We start from the raw sequence: 15,952 nt of genomic DNA, 5'->3' as shown, positions 1-15,952 counted from the left end.
AATGAAATTAAATAAAGAAGTCTTTACCAAAGTATAAAAATTGTTGCCTTGGAAGAAAATTCAGATGTAAGTGGACTAGTTAAATAATTATTTTGGTTTATATTTCTGTTTCTCTTACTGCTTTTTTTGTATTGTAGTAACTCATGTCATTGTTCCTGGTGATACAGTTCAAAGCACCCTGAAATGTATGCTTGGAATTCTCAGTGGATGCTGGATCCTAAAATTTGAATGTAAGTATTGGATTTGGGAGAATTACAAAGGGAATTAAATAGACTAATTTCATTTTTTTATTGCAGTATTGCCAGTAATTATTTAAGGACCTTATGCTAATGTTTTTTACCTCTGTTTAGTCCCTACATTTTGAAAAAGCTTTTCATATTAATGGTATCACTTAGGTGTTCTTGGTAAATATATACAAGTATGTTCTCATTTCAAAGTCTTCCTGTCATACCAACTATTTTAATCCAGAGTAAATGGATCCTGTAATAGACCTGTAAGCTTAAGCAATCTGTGTTACCATTATTGTTGTTGTTGTTTTGTTGCTCAGTCATATCAGACTCTTTGTGGCCATGGACTGTAGCCAGACAGGCTCCTCTGTCAATGGGATTTTCCAGGCAAGAGTACTGGAGTGGATTGCCATTTCCTTCTCCAGGGCATCGTCCTGATCCAGGAATCAAACCCACGTCTCCTGCTTGTCAGATGAATTCTCTACCACTGAGTCATCTGGGAAGCCCATATTACCATTGTATGATATATTTAACTCAATAAATGCTTGTTTTAAATATATGACTATTAAATTAGTTTATTGCTTTTCCTTGTGATGTCTAAAAACTTATCTGCATAACTCTCTTTAGCTCTCTCAGCTAATATCATTTGTTTTAGGAAGATCTTTGAAAATTGAGACTGCCTTGTACCACCTGCTGCTGCTGCTAAGTTGCTTCAGTCGTGTCTGACTCTGTGCGACCCCATACACGGCAGCCCACCAGGCTCCCCCATCCCTGGGATCCTCCAGGCAATTGTACCACCTGATTGGGGGCAATTACACTAGCTATTCTCTAAACCTCTGATGAAAATGTGTTCCTGTTACTCCTTTCTAGTTAGTAGTCAACCACCTTCTCCTTTGATGCTGCCTCTCACCTTCCCAGCTCTCACCTGTTTGTTTTACCTAGGACTTAACAAAATAAAAAGAAAGCTTGTACAAGGTTATTTTCTACTCCTCAATTACTAAAGTGTCTTCTGCTTTTGATATGACAGCTAAAATAGGACAATGAAATGACCTTTTTGCTAACTGATTGTTTATAAAAAGAATAATGTCTGTTAAAGAGGGACCTGTGAAGTCCTGTTACAATATAGTTGAATATCTTGATCTTAGAGGTAGTTGTATTACATAGTCTACATATATGATTAAATGTCAGGTCTGTGTGTGCACACACACACAGATGGTGAATGTATAACTGATGAAATCTGAGTAAGTTCTTTGGACTGTATCAATGTCAAATTCTTGGTGCTGATAATTGTGCTATTGTTGTGTAAGATATTAACACTGGATACTAGAAAAAGAGTGCATGAGACTTTCCTGTACATTTCTTTGCAATCACCTGTGAATCTATAATTATTTCAAATTTTAAAATTAAAGAATAGTGTTTTTCATGAAACTTTCTTTGTAAGAAGCAAATGATGGGTTAGAGTTAGTTTTGAAAAATCTTTTGTTTTAAGATTTGTACTTTCAAGGTTTTATGGTAGAGTTGCTTGATTCAATCAAAGCCTGAATTATATTATTAATCTGTTGTTTTAAATTAACTGGTTGGTAAAAACTTTTCTTTTAGCAGTTGATATTCATCTCAGTAAAACAGCTACCACTTTTCTTTTGATAGTTGTCTCCATTGATTTGGTCTGTGACATGTATAAGTAGCAGGGCCACTCTCTCTGTTACTCTACTCTGCCAGTCAGCCAAGCTAAAAAGTATGAGAAGAAGTTGGACTGATTGGCCATTTATGTAGAAAAAAAGTTTTTTCTTTAGTCCCTTATTTTTGGACCTTTGTTTCCCTTTCAGATTTGTGTCAAGTCTTCTTGGGCCTCAGTATTTTAAAAATTGACCTAAAATGTTTCCATGATTATAGATGTTTTTGTACTCCACTTTTGCCAAAAACCTTGCCAGTGGTTATAGAAAGGAATGGATTTTCATAGTAACAAGAATCTCAGTAATAAAGAAGCTATGTGAAATTTTAAATATTAAGGCACTTACCACTTACCCTGTAAGTCTAGTTCTTGTGAATTTGCTGAACTTGTATCTTGTTACATATACAGACTACAGTATTCATTTCCATAAAATCTGCCTTCTTTAAGAAATGGAAGTTTTGTCATTTTAATGGCTTGGCCATGTCATTTTTATAGAATCACTAATGGACTCAAGCTGACTTAATAGTGTGCTATTTGGTGATTGTCACAGTAGTGAATAACATACTCTTAATATCAGTGGTTCTTTTAGGATAAAAGGTGGATGGAATCTCTTACTGAATTTCACATCCCCATATTTTCTAATTCAAAATACAAAGAGGAATAGGTTCAGGGTTTGAGACAATGAATTTAAATAGTTGCTGGGTTTAGTTGCAAGAAATAGTTGCAAGAACACTTTCTATCCTAATATATTTTTCTATTATTTTGTGTTGTTCTTAATGTCAGGCAACGTAGTGTGATTTTTAAAAACATGTTCAGAGGTATTCAAAATTAGTTGAAAATCATCTATATTAAGGAATGATATGATGGGCCAAAGCTTTCAAAACTAATCACAAAGATCTATGAGTTATTAAAACTAAATTTTGTGTTTGAGATATTCACTAACTTGCCTGAAAGACAAAATCTTTACTGGCTGAACTCTGTAGAATGTTTAGTATTAACTTTTTCAGTATTTTCCATAAACCAAGTAGACTGAAGACGAAGTTTCATGTAAACTTTCTCTATAGGGAATTGACTTACTTAAAAAATTAAACAAATTTAAATAAATTAACAAAAATAATTATATAAAACAGTCTGGATTCCTTGGATCCAAATTTAACTGGAAGTTTTCTGTTTAAATGTATTTTTCTCTTAACTGGTTAATATCTCTTATTTTTCTATTTTATATATATGGAGCATCTTACAGGGTCATAGTTAATGAACTGTGCATGAACATTCTAAGAATAGGCCATAATTATGCTATTGTATCAGGCATTCTCTCTCATCATGTTTATTTTACAGATATTTTATTGGATGGTATTTATTTTATAGAAACAGGAGGCATAGATAGGAAAATTCCTTCTTCAAGATTGAGTTTGTGCCTGAGATTCTACTTTAGTCCTAGTTTTGGTGCCGATTCCTCACAGGAAACTAATAACCATCCCTGTACAGGGTGATTTTGGTAATTAAAGAGGTGGCTAGAATGAAAAATAGAAGATGTATAAATTGTATTCATCTCTTAGAGAATGAAGAAGATGGAACTGCATCCTAAAGATGTAAACTAACCTTCAGAAAGAGAAAATGTATTTTACTGCACTGTTCTTTTCAGTACACTGCTTTCAAATCTCCTCTAGCCTAACCTTTTTTTTTTTTTTTGAAAAAAAAATTGAATTCTGCCTCTTCATTTCTCGTCTCATTGTGAAAGGGAGAGCAGATGACTGTCATCTTTTCTTTCATAATCTCTTCCCCACTATCATCTGAGTTGAAATAAAATGTAGAAGTTTTGAAAGACCTTAGCACCTAAGGAAATTGGTGTGGGAATGTGCCAAACATTTTACTCTGGACTTTCATCTGTGAGGAGAGGAAGGGCCACATACAGTGTTGCTTTGTTTTTGTTTTAGATGTGGAAGGTGGAACCTAAAAGACAATCACTACATCATCATTTTACAAATAACTTCATAATCAGATTAATGAACATGTTTTTCAATTAAAATTTTCTTTAAAAGGATATTGAGAGTGCTGTGGAATTTTTAAAATAAAGAAAAATTTTATTCATATTTTGCTAATTACCAAAAAATAAATATACCAAAGCATTTCTGTCAACTAAGATTAGTTAGACAACTTCATGCTTACAGAAATATTTTACCAAAGATTGTTTAAGAAAAAAAAATAATAACATCTGTTACTATACTAATAGTCCTATTTCTGAGCTACCCAAGCAAGTAATTGAGAAGGAAAAAAACATGATTTCTATTGTTATTTCTTATAACAAGAAATAGGGGGGAATAACTGGAGTGTTAGAGGATTAAGAAATTTCTGAAATGCTTAAAGATATTTTCTGAAAAAAATTTATATTTTTATATGATAACTTAGGTCTGAAATATGAAAAACAAATTTGTTTAAACTTTTTAAAGAGCATAAAACATTTATATCTTTTCTGTCAATATTACATAAATGTGTGAATATGTACAGGCGAAGGAAGTAAACAGTCATGGATTGGATTTGGTAGAGGTCTATTTGTTTATAACAGTTTTAACATCAATATATGTCTCAAGTGTTTTAGGAAGAAATTCAAATTCTTAAATTCTAATAACAATTAGATCTTCTTTTTGATCTTTTCTCAAAATTTATTGAGGAGTTAATGGTTTCATTCTTAATCAGGGAAATTAGAACCTCTGTGTGTATATTGTTTGAATCTGATGCAATGAATTGTGTATACCTGTTATGCAGATCTAGCCAGATACAATTTAATATGGTTATTGTCCAATGAACATAGAAATCTTACATAAATAATTTGTGTTAAATATACAATGAAAAAAGAGCACCAAGTATGAGTTTTTAAAGTATTTTATTAGGAAAATTTTTGAACCTTAGACTGACTTTGTTCGTTAACCACATTTATAAAGAGAAGGGTTGATTTGATATTATTATTCATAATACAAGGTTTTAGAATTGATACCAAATTTTGCCTAAGCAAATTTTATCATACAGTAATATACTTTTGTGATAGAAGTTGACCTGCTTCTCAATATGCATTAAGTAAAATAAATAAACTTAGCACACTGTCTTATGAAGAAATATATTTTTATGTATAAATATGCTGGTAATTCCCTGGTGGCTCAGAGGTTAAAGTGTCCGCCTGCAAGGCGGGACACCCAGGTTCAATCCCTGGGTCGGGAAGATCCCCTGGAGAAGGAAATGGCAACCCACTCCAGTATTCTTGCCTGGAGAATCCCATGGACAGAGGAGCCTGGTAGGTTACAGTCCACGGGGTCGCAAAGAGCCAGACACGACTGAGCGACTTCATTTTCACTTTCATGCTTGTAATTAGAATATTGGCTTAAAATGTAGCCAAAAATAAATAATTGTTCAATGATATTTATATGAAAATGCAAAATCTAATGATTTGTGACAGTTGATTTCTAAATCCAAATGTTTATGATGGCATGAGAGGAGCATTTACCTTTTATGTTTTCAGCCTTCATTTTATTGTCCTTCCATCCTCACTGTGGAATTTCATAATATTGGTTTTAGCTCTTTTACTTGCCATCCAATTTTTTTAAAATTACAGTGAGAATAAAAGTTGTTTTCCCATTTTTGTCATTGTTGTAGAAAGTTTCCTCTTAAAAACAATTTCCTTTTGTCTAAAATTTAGTGATAAGATAGCCTATTTGACTAAAAGGCCCACTAGCATCTAAAAAATAATTTTTTATTTTGTTTTGTTTTTACAACTTTGGTGTTCATTTTTAATAGAATCAGAAAGGAAATTTACTAATATACAGTTTTCTTGAGTTATATTAGTGCCTAGTTTGGATCTAATGACATATTTATTAGGATTTTTGATTTTGACATAAAATTTTTGATTCTGTATTTTCATTTTATTTTTTTTAGAATACCATTTAGCCTTGGCTGAGAGTAATATTTAATTCTAATTGTCAATGCAAATAGCCACTGGCTCCAGAAGAATAACAGTTCTTTAAAATAAGAGTTTGTTTATTGCTCTGGCTTTTGAAGAGAGTGAGCATGTTCTGTGGCTTCATCGAGGGATCATTTCCCCTTTGGACATTTGGAATTTGGAGCATTTGACAGATTTCCATTTTAAAGCTTTATTCTGTCTTCATTAAATTCTGTAATCATTTGTGTGTAGCTGTGGATTCAGGAACCTACTCCCATTTATGTAATCCTTTTTCTCCTTCTAAAACTAGGAAAAGTGACTAAGCTTAATAGAAATTAATGAACATCATCAGTGGTTTATGTAGCTAAAATGAAAATACACATCCATAGATATGTATGGTTTTATGAAGTAGGAGGCAAGAGTGGTTACTGGAGATTTAAAATAAAGAAGTACATTTTTGGATGGTACAAGAATCTTTTTTTAAAAAAAATCATATCCCAGAATTCATAAGCTGCATTAGTATGCAGGTTCCAGAGGTTTCTTAGGTAGCCAGAGCTGCCTTAATTAGTTAAGAGTTAATGACTTTGAGTTAAGCAGTAGTTTGGGAATTGGGCTGCTTACCTCTGTATCAAAAAGTAATAAAATCAGGGCACAAGGAAAGCTTACCTGAAATGGTAGACATGATCAGGAATACATCTGAACTGAAAAGAATCTCTGTGTTTTAGTAAGATAGCTAGTTTATTCCTATGTCTCTGCAAAATGATAGCTTTGGTCACAATCTTAAAATACTACATGTGACAAGTAAAGATGTTATAAAGCATACTTTTACAAGGGTAGTGGCTTGACACATTTTAAAGTATGTATCTTTCTGGCATATTCAGAAATCTGTGTTTATATAAGCAATATAAGTTACTCGTGTAAAGTCATTTCAGTTTGGATTCAGATCCTCCTGTTTAGCTGAGAAAGTTAAGCAGTGATCTTGCATAGATTTTTATTTCTGCTGAACTATGCAGATGATGAAATAATATAGACTTTATTAAGTACAAATACAAAATATAATTTGTTTCAGTTTTAGAAAGTAGTTTTATTGCAGTATAATTGGTTTACACTGTGCTAATTACTGCTTTACAGCTAAGTGATTCAGTTATATGTATATATGCATCCTTTTTTAAAATATTCTTCCCCATTGTGGTTTATCATAGGATATTAAGTATTGTCTCTCTGCTCTACAGTAAGGAAATGTTAAATTGGTGAAAATGGCCTGTTTTAAAGTCTTTATAGAGATTAAGGATTACAGTATATATTATTACTTTAGGTGAGTTTATGACTAGGAATATTTTGAAAGTTCTGATTGTTTAATATGAAAAATAGATTTAATAATTCTTGTTGCAGTTTGGTTAACTAACATAGTATTGAGTAATTAAAACTTTGATTATTCTCTATTATTAATAATTACCTTAATCTTAATAATAATTACCTTAATGATTATCTATTTAGGTTTGTTAAAGCAGTAATTTTAAATAGTATTTTGGCTTGTAGATTCATCCATTTCATTGGTTTGGATAAATGAAATTGGATTAGATAAATATCACCATTTAAGTTTCTCAAAGTTTAAAGTCTTCTTTTCATGTTGTAGTAAATCTGTTCAATTGGTTTATTGCAAAAAAAAGTCAACTAGGAAGTTGATGTGAAGTGTAATTATAATTGTCTACTGACACATTGGAGACTATTCTGAAACTCAAAGGGTACAAATGAGAGAGTGGCAGCTTCGGTTTCAAATTAAACAAACTCATTGATTCACTGAAGACAAAGGCAAATGCATTATTCTCCCTGCTCCCAAACTCCCAGGTAGTCAGCAGTTTTTGACGTTTTGGTACACGGCTAATCTCTTAAAACGGAGAAGGCAATGGCACCCCACTCCAGTACTCTTGCCTGAAAAATCGCATGGATGGAGGAGCCTGGTGGGCTGCAGTCCATGGGGTCGTGAAGAGTCAGACATGACTGAGTGACTTTACTTTCACTTTCATGCATTGGAGAAGGAAATGGCAACCCATTCCCCTGTTCTTGCCTGGAGAATCTCAGGGACCGGGGAGCCTGGTGGGCTGCTGTCTATGGGGTTGCACAGAGTCGGACACGACTGAAGCGACTTAGCAGCAATCTCTTAAAAATAGGGATCCTCCTATTTAGTCATCTGTTTAGTGGTTTGGCCATTTATTTTAAGCGAGATATAATATATTAAATCTGAGTAGAGAGTACCTGGCATTTCCTACAATGCTTTATTTTTTTAATAAAATAAAGATAGGAAAAAACTGATCTAGGAGTTGGAAGATATCTGAGTTTTTATCTCACTTATGTCACTTAAAGAATTTAACTTTCCTTTACCTGTGAAATGAAGAATTTGATTAGATGAAGCATCAGGAGTTTCAAATTGGTAGCCTTAAGTCCAAAACAGGTACAATTTATATGATTTAGTTCATCATAATCATTTAATTTCTGTTGTCTTTAAGATGTGCATATGACCATTACAGTCTCCATAACTTCCTCCCACTTAAGACGAGATACCCAACATGATTATGTAATTTGCAAGGCCCTTGTAGGCATTATTCTCACCCAGGGTTCAAAAAATTCTCCACGTTTTCTGTGCAGCAATAATTCTACCATGTTATCATAGAACTGGAAACTGTTCCTTAGTTTTTGGGCAGGGCGGGGTTGCTGCTGCTGCCGCTAAGTCGCTTCAGTCATGTCCGACTCTGTGCGACCCATAGACAGCAGCCCACCAGGTTTCCCATCCCTGGGATTCTCCAGGCAAGAACACTGGAGTGGGTTGCCATTCCCTTCTCCAATGCATGAAAGTGAAAAGTGAAAGTGAAGTCGCTCAGTCGTGTCCGACTCTAGCGACCCAATGGACTGCAGCCTACCAGGCCCCTCCGTCCATGGGATTTTCCAGGCAAAAGTACTGGAGTGGGGTGCCATTGGGGAACTATATTTTCCTTCTTTAGTTGATATTAAGTGGCAGAGAGAGTTGGCAAAATGTTTCTCTTTGTAATAAGAGAATATCAGAGGAATGCATTCTTCATTTAGCTCAACAGTTATAATTAGAGCCTTGGATTTTTCTGACTACCTTTACAGAAATTTACTGAACAATTACTATAAGGCTGGAAGTTTTATGATTTGAGGCATATTTACACTGAAAAAGCTGCCCTCTTGGTGTCTGCTGTCTCATTTCTCTTGATGCCATGCTTGTCTCATTCTACTATCTGTTAATGCTATATTCTGTTAATTGACTAATGCTGGCAAATCCCTTGGGTCAATTAAAATAATTTTAGTATGATTTTTTGATAGTTTAAATAACCAGTCACATAAACCCATAAGGTTGGTAAGCAGCCAGCATAGGCACAGTGTATTTATTTATTTTTGTAGTTATACATTAGCTGTTTACTTGTTACAGTTAGACGTCATAAGGGTATTCAGTGTTAAGTTCTTGGCTTTATGTACCGGCATGTACAGTTCATCTAAACCAGTATAAATGCTCTGCAAATATCATTAGGAGAAGGGGGCTACATATTTAAGTGACATAAAGTAAAAGGAATAATTTATATGTGAAATAATAAGTCTGAGGTAAGTCAGTTATTTGGTTATATTGGTAATGTTTTTTGTATTGATATTTAATATACTATATCATGTAAGCACACTGTCAGTGTTTCTGGTATGATTTTGACCTAGTCATAATTTTTATTTTGAAATTCATTTTTTAATAAATGGTAAAATTGATAGTTTAGTATTAGCTTCATTGGAAAGATAGTTTTTTATACCCTGTGAGTGGTTATTAAAATTATATTTTTAAAATATAGTTTTTAATTACATACAAAAAAACAGTTTTTATAAAACTATCATATTTATAAGTTATTGATCAGAATAAGATTCAGCATAGCAGACTTAGCTAAATAGGATTCTTGTATTGAAAACATTGGGGGAAAGGGACCCCAAAACACAGGCAAAACTAGCAGAAAATTAAGAATCACGTGATAGAGAATTACAGATATGCCAGCGTTGAACGTTGAATTGTGATATGCATTCATAGCTCCAAGTTAAGAAAAATTCAGTCCCTTGACAAAACTATGCTTTTGAAGAGATGGAGTATTTAGTCATTAAAATATTCTGACTTTTGTTATACTATATAATATCTTGGAACATCTCAACTGAAGCAGCTGTCAGTTCAGTTCAGTTCAGTTGCTCAGTCATGTCTGACTCTTTGCTACCCCGTGGACTGCAGCACTTTGGGCTTCCCTGTCCATCACCAACTCCCGGGGCTTGCCTAAACCCATGTCCATCGAGTCAGTGATGCCATCCGACCATCTCATGCTCTGTCATCCCCTTCTCCCCCTGCCTTCAGTCTTTCCCAGCATCAGGGTCTTTTCCAGTGAGTCATTTCTTCGCATCAGGTGGCCAAAATATTGGAGTTTCAGCTTCAGCATCGGTCCCTCCAATGAATATTCAGGACTGATTTCCTTGAAGCAGCTCTAAGGCATTTGAAGTACTCACCAGTCATCCCTTGGTGACTGCAGTGTGTACCTGTCAATTCCAAACATGTCGCAGACTCTGCTTTACTGTTTATTTTAACAAGTGCTATAGAGCCCCTGTTAGGTGGCCAGCTTAAATGAGGTGTTCTGGACTCAGGTACTTTGCTGAATGTCAGATCACTTATAGTCTAACAGGAGGTTAGACATGGGATTGCCAGGATGAGTGGGGCAGATGGTTAGATCTTGGGGTCAGATCATTGTGAGCTGAACTTCGTGGGACTTTTTATTCACTCTAATTTTGATAATGGCCATAAACTAAAATTTAGATTTTTACTTTGTATGTGGAATAATGTATTGATTTAGGTTTTTTACAAAGAAAACTCAAATTTATATTCAGTACTGCCTCATTGCTTAGTCTTGTGAAGGAAAGATCAGTTTTACTACCTTTTGTTTTGGCGTAAGTTAGGTTTCTTTTTCTGTTTCAGAGCAATACTTAACCATGAAGAGGAAAAATGGCTTAGGTAAATGGCTTCATTTCAATGTGAAAGAAATACTTTTCACTTGATATTTATTTTGCTTTTATCCTTGGTTTTTGCCAGGGGTGAAAGCATGTCTACAAAGCAAAGAATGTGAACAGGAAGAAAAGTATGAAATTCCTGAAGGCCCACAGAAAAGCAGGCTCAACAGAGAACAGCTGGTATTTTCCTTTTGATTCTGCTTTCATTGTTCTTATCATAAATTAATACTGTTATTACCATGAGGAAAAACTTCTCCTGCCCTTTTAACAAGTACAGGTGACTGATTAAAATTTTTTTTAATTATGTATTTATTGGCTGTGTTGGTTCTTCATCGTTATACAGGCTTTTCTCTAGTTGCAGCCAGCAGGGGGCTACACTCTAGTTGTGCTCGGGCTTCTCATTGTGGTGGCTTCTCTTGTGTGGACCACAGGCTCTAGGGCATGCGGGATGCAGTAGTTGCTGTTCCCGGGCTCCAGAGCCCAGGCTCAGTAGTTGTGGCACACTGGCTTATTTGCTCCACAGCGTGTGGGATCTTTCCCAATCAGCGATCAAACCCATGTCTCCTGCCTTGGCAGACGGATTCTTTACCACTGAGCCACCAGGAAAACCCCTGGTTAAAATTTTAATTGTGCTCATTTCAAGTGCTTGATTCTGAGAGATGATAACAATGAGCAGTAAAATCCAGAAGGTAATAATTTCATATGGTTACTGCATTTTGGGCATTTCAAACATTACCATAAACCTTTCAGAGTCTGAGGGAAGTCTTAGATGCAAGTAGTTTGAGAGAAGACAGCTGATGCTCAGGTTTAGTTAACCATGTCTTTATTACCACATATTGAGATTTTAATGAACAAAATTCCATTTTTCTGTTGACGTACAAGTGTATTAAAAATGTTGAAGAAGAATTTTTGTAGAAGGGACTTGTGAAGCTTTTTCTATAAAGCACACAGAAATGTGTTTATAGCTAAGTGGCTCTCTGGCCCTGGCTTTCTAATGTGTTGTGCTCTAAGGAAAATGTTTCTAGAACCCCGGAGGCCACCCTCCCACGTGCTGCCCTGGGGGAACCTGGGTTGGTAGTATATAGGGATCTGAATGTGGATGGGCAGAGCTGGAAAGCTCCATGGACAAGCTGTTAGACTTACAGTTAAGTTTAGCTTGGTATACCCAAAGCATATTTTAGATATGGTAGGAAGGAATTCTTGAGACTTTAAGTCCTACCAAGTATGAATAAAGATTCTGATACAAGAAGTTTGAGGAACAGATTTTAAATGTGTATGTGTACCAAACACACATATACACACACATTCATAGCACACCTAAAATGTGAGAAGAGTGAAAAGGGCCAGAGTCTTCAGGAGAAAAAAATTATTGGAAACCTTTATTTTCATGAGTATTTTTCTTAACCCAAAGAGTTACTTAACCCAGAGAGTTCTTGAAGTGTGTCTTGTCCTTGCACCTCATTAAATAACTTCTTAACTGCTTGTGACTTTTTATTTCCCTTATTTCATGTGCAGTGTTTTTAAATATTTTTGTCTGCTTTTAATGAGCTTTTTTTGTTTGTTTTTTCAGTTGCCAAAGCTGTTTGATGGATGTTACTTCTATTTGGGGGGAACCTTCAAACACCATCCAAAGGACAACCTTATTAAGCTTGTCGCTGCCGGTGGGGGCCAGATCCTCATTAGAAAGCCCAAGCCAGACAGTGACGTGACTCAAACCATCAATACAGTCGCGTACCATGCCAAACCTGATTCTGATCAGCGCTTCTGCACACAGTATATCATCTATGAGGACTTGTCTAATCATCGCCCAGAAAGGGTTCGGCAGGGCAAAGTCTGGATGGCTCCTTCCAGCTGGTTTATAGATTGTGTGATGTCCTTTGAGTTGCTCCCTCTTGACAACTGAACTCCCACAGTGTGATAACCTAGTGATTGCACTGTTTTCATCAGTCACGTTTTTACAAATAGGTAGACTCATTCATCACAGAGGGCGATGGCACCCCACTCCAGTACTCTTGCCTGGAAAATCCCACGGACGGAGGAGCCTGGTAGGCTGCAGTCCATGGGGTCGCGAAGAGTCGGACACGACTGAGCGACTTCCCTTTCATGCATTGGAGAAGGAAATGGCAACCCACTCCAGTGTTCTTGCCTGGAGAATCCCAGGGACGGGGGAGCCTAGTGGGCTGCCGTCTATGGAGTCACACAGAGTCGGACATGACTGAAGTGACGTAGCAACAGGAGCAGCAAGCAGCAGCAGCAGACTCATTCATATACTTTTTTCCCTTGAATTAATATATATATATTTAAATGTGTATGTGTACCAAACACACATATACATACACACTCATAGCACACCTAAAATGTGAGAAGAGTGAAAAGGGCCAGAGTCTTCAGGAGAAAAAAATTATTGGAAACCTTTATTTTCATGAGTATTTTTCTTAACCCAAAGAGTTACTTAACTTAATATATATATATTGTTTGCCAGATTAGGAATTCATTCTGTATTTACCATTTAGGTGCTGAGTGCTGAGATTGCTTTAAAGAATTTTTCTTTTTAAAACTAGCATATGTGTTGATTCATCATGTCTTTCTATTCACATTGTGCTCAGATGCTCAGTCATGTCCTACTCTTTGCAACCCCATGGACTGTGCCCACCAGGATCCTCTGTCCATGGGATTCTCCTCTCAAGAATACTGGAGTGGGTTGCCATTTTCCTCCTCCAGGGGATCTTCCGGACCCAAGGATAGAACCCACATCTCTCGAATCTCCTGCATCGGCAGGCAGATTGTTTACCCCCGGCAGCACCTGGGAAGTCACTATTCATGCCATCAGATATCAAAGATTAATGAGACGGCATCAGAACTCTTGGTTACATCTGCAAGTGGTATCTTTACATCTCTCACTTTTAATGTTCTTTGATGAAAAAAAGTCCACACCTGCCACCAGCAAAAATATTTGCCTTTGTTTAGTAAGCAGATAATATTGTCAAATAATTTATTCTGGTTTTATTATAATGAAAATAGTTTACCTGGTCTAAATGTGCCACCATAGGTGTTAAAATACTTTTGCTTTCTACAGTTGTGTTTTAGTTACTTATAATTTACTTGGATGACTATTCCTACATTTTTATCCCCCTTTTCTAAAAAGAAAAAAAGTCTTTTAATCAGGAAATCATGATTTGAATCTTCACATTACCGTTTTTTGGTGAAAATCAACATTGGGCTCATGATATTTTATTGTATATACTTGCTTATTAATAATCAGCTTATAACTGTTAATAGCATATGTATCTAACTGTGTAGAACATTTTCTCTAACATATTTTAATTTCAGTATTTCTTAGGAGGTCTCACCAGACTAACAAATTTTTAGTCAAATATAAGTGACTTAGAATGCAGTCTTTCTGGTAGACCTTAACATATATCCTTAACATAATTTTTTCATAGGTCTTAATTTCTTTCTTCATAAATTGTTTTTCATGTTTAGGTTTCTGGGAGGGCAGAAGTTGGTAATTACTTGATTTCAAACTGAGTTTGTCCAGATGATACAAAAGGTTGTGACAGTAAGTTTAATGGTAGCAATGAAAAGGGCCCGCTCATGATCCCAGGACTGCCAGGGCTGCAAAGTAGTGCACAGGACATCAGCCGAGAATGGGGAGACCTGGGGAGGTTACTGTGGGCTGAGTGTTCTTATTTGTGAATCAGCAAGGTAGATTGGATCATTTAAAAACATTTTTCTAAGAAGTAGAATTCTTTAATAAGTCTTTCTAGAAATTTAATGTACTTATAATATTGAAAACATGGGGAGGGTGTTACTGTTGAGACTTGGCAGCTTTGTCCCTTTTGGTAACCATTAGGTTAGAATATGGACAGTCTGAAGTTCAGGAACATTTTAAGGTCCATTTATTTGAAGTTTGAAATTTGGCTGATTGTTTCAAAATAAAGTTTACTTTAATTTCTTCTTTGCAATGTTATTTTTCCATATTAAGAAATGTGTTGTGTTAACACAATAATACTGCTGATCCTGACCTTCAAAGGGTGAATTAGCTCTGAAACACTCTATTCAACCAGTAATGTATTTGTTTTGCATTTCATTCTAATGGAGAATGATGAACAACATATTTAGCACTAAGCAATTCTGAGGGGTTAGATAATGTCTGGATTAAATAATTTAAGACTCCCTGGGATTTTGGTTGTCATTTTTGATTTATAACTGACTTTTGGTTGCTTTCTGTTACCTCATTGGTCATATCCTAGACAAATTTGTGTTTGTTTTCTCTGATCTGAATCCCTGTTTGTAAAAACACTTCTGATATTTACATCTCGCCTTCCTTCGTTCATTCTCTTGGTTTGTCTTCCCTCTTTGTCATATGTTGTGCCCCACTATTAAGCATTTTTATATTAGGTTTCCTTAACTATTTTGACAGCAGCTAATTGATGTTAAGCTCTTGAAAACTTGTATTTTCTGTATAGATACACTTGTAATTATTTTCATTTTTCAGTCAGAGATTCACGCTTCCTTCTTAATTACCGTGAACCATTAAAGTTGTTTGTGCTTGCATATCTCTGTTTCTTCTATAGAAGGGGCCTATTCTGCACTGTTGAAGAATGAGGCTCAGCAAGATGTGTGAGGAAATCTTTCAGCTGACAAAAGCTTAATCTTTTTGAGTACTATATTTCAAATGTGTATTAAGTACTTTATTACTTAAATAAAATGTTTTGAATACAGTGTAACGTTGGTAATTTGGAATCGTCATTAAGAGTGTCATTTATTACACAGTGATTCCCTTGTGTTTTTTTTTTTTAATTGAAATATAATTGACAGTATTGTGTTAGTTTCATGCGTGCGTCAGTGATTCAATACTTACTTACATTTCAAATGGTCACCTTGTTAACTAGTTGCTGTTCATCACCACAGTTATTACAATACTATTGACTATATTTCCTATGCTGCATATTACATCCCAGTGACTTAAATTTCTTTTATAACTAGGAGTCTTTACTTCTTAATCCCCTTCACTGATTTTGCCTGACTCCCAACCCACCCACCCCTTTCCCTCTGGCAACCACTGGTTTGTTTTCTGTATCT

At 35.3% G+C, this 15,952-nt stretch overlaps 1 protein-coding gene across 2 annotated transcripts in view; it reads left to right on the top strand.

Moving 5' to 3' along the window:
* Positions 1-15,597, top strand: part of BARD1 (BRCA1 associated RING domain 1) — a 92,643-nt gene extending 77,046 nt beyond the window's left edge. Inside the window, exons 9-11 of one of the 2 annotated variants that reach the window (XM_027566761.1) lie at positions 138-230; positions 10,950-11,047; positions 12,438-15,597. In XM_027566761.1, coding sequence (XP_027422562.1) covers positions 138-230; positions 10,950-11,047; positions 12,438-12,770 — 524 coding nt within the window. In that variant the 3' untranslated portion in view covers positions 12,771-15,597. The remainder of the gene's footprint in view (positions 1-137; positions 231-10,949; positions 11,048-12,437) is intronic. The other variant, XM_027566770.1, reaches the window with a different exon arrangement.
* Positions 15,598-15,952: the final 355 nt, after the last annotated feature.

The sequence above is a fragment of the Bos indicus x Bos taurus genome, chromosome 2 (assembly GCF_003369695.1).
Source record: "Bos indicus x Bos taurus breed Angus x Brahman F1 hybrid chromosome 2, Bos_hybrid_MaternalHap_v2.0, whole genome shotgun sequence".
NCBI lineage: Eukaryota > Metazoa > Chordata > Mammalia > Artiodactyla > Bovidae > Bos > Bos indicus x Bos taurus.
The sequence above is the reverse complement of the archived record's forward strand: the minus strand, read 5'-3'. Positions and strand labels throughout refer to the sequence as shown.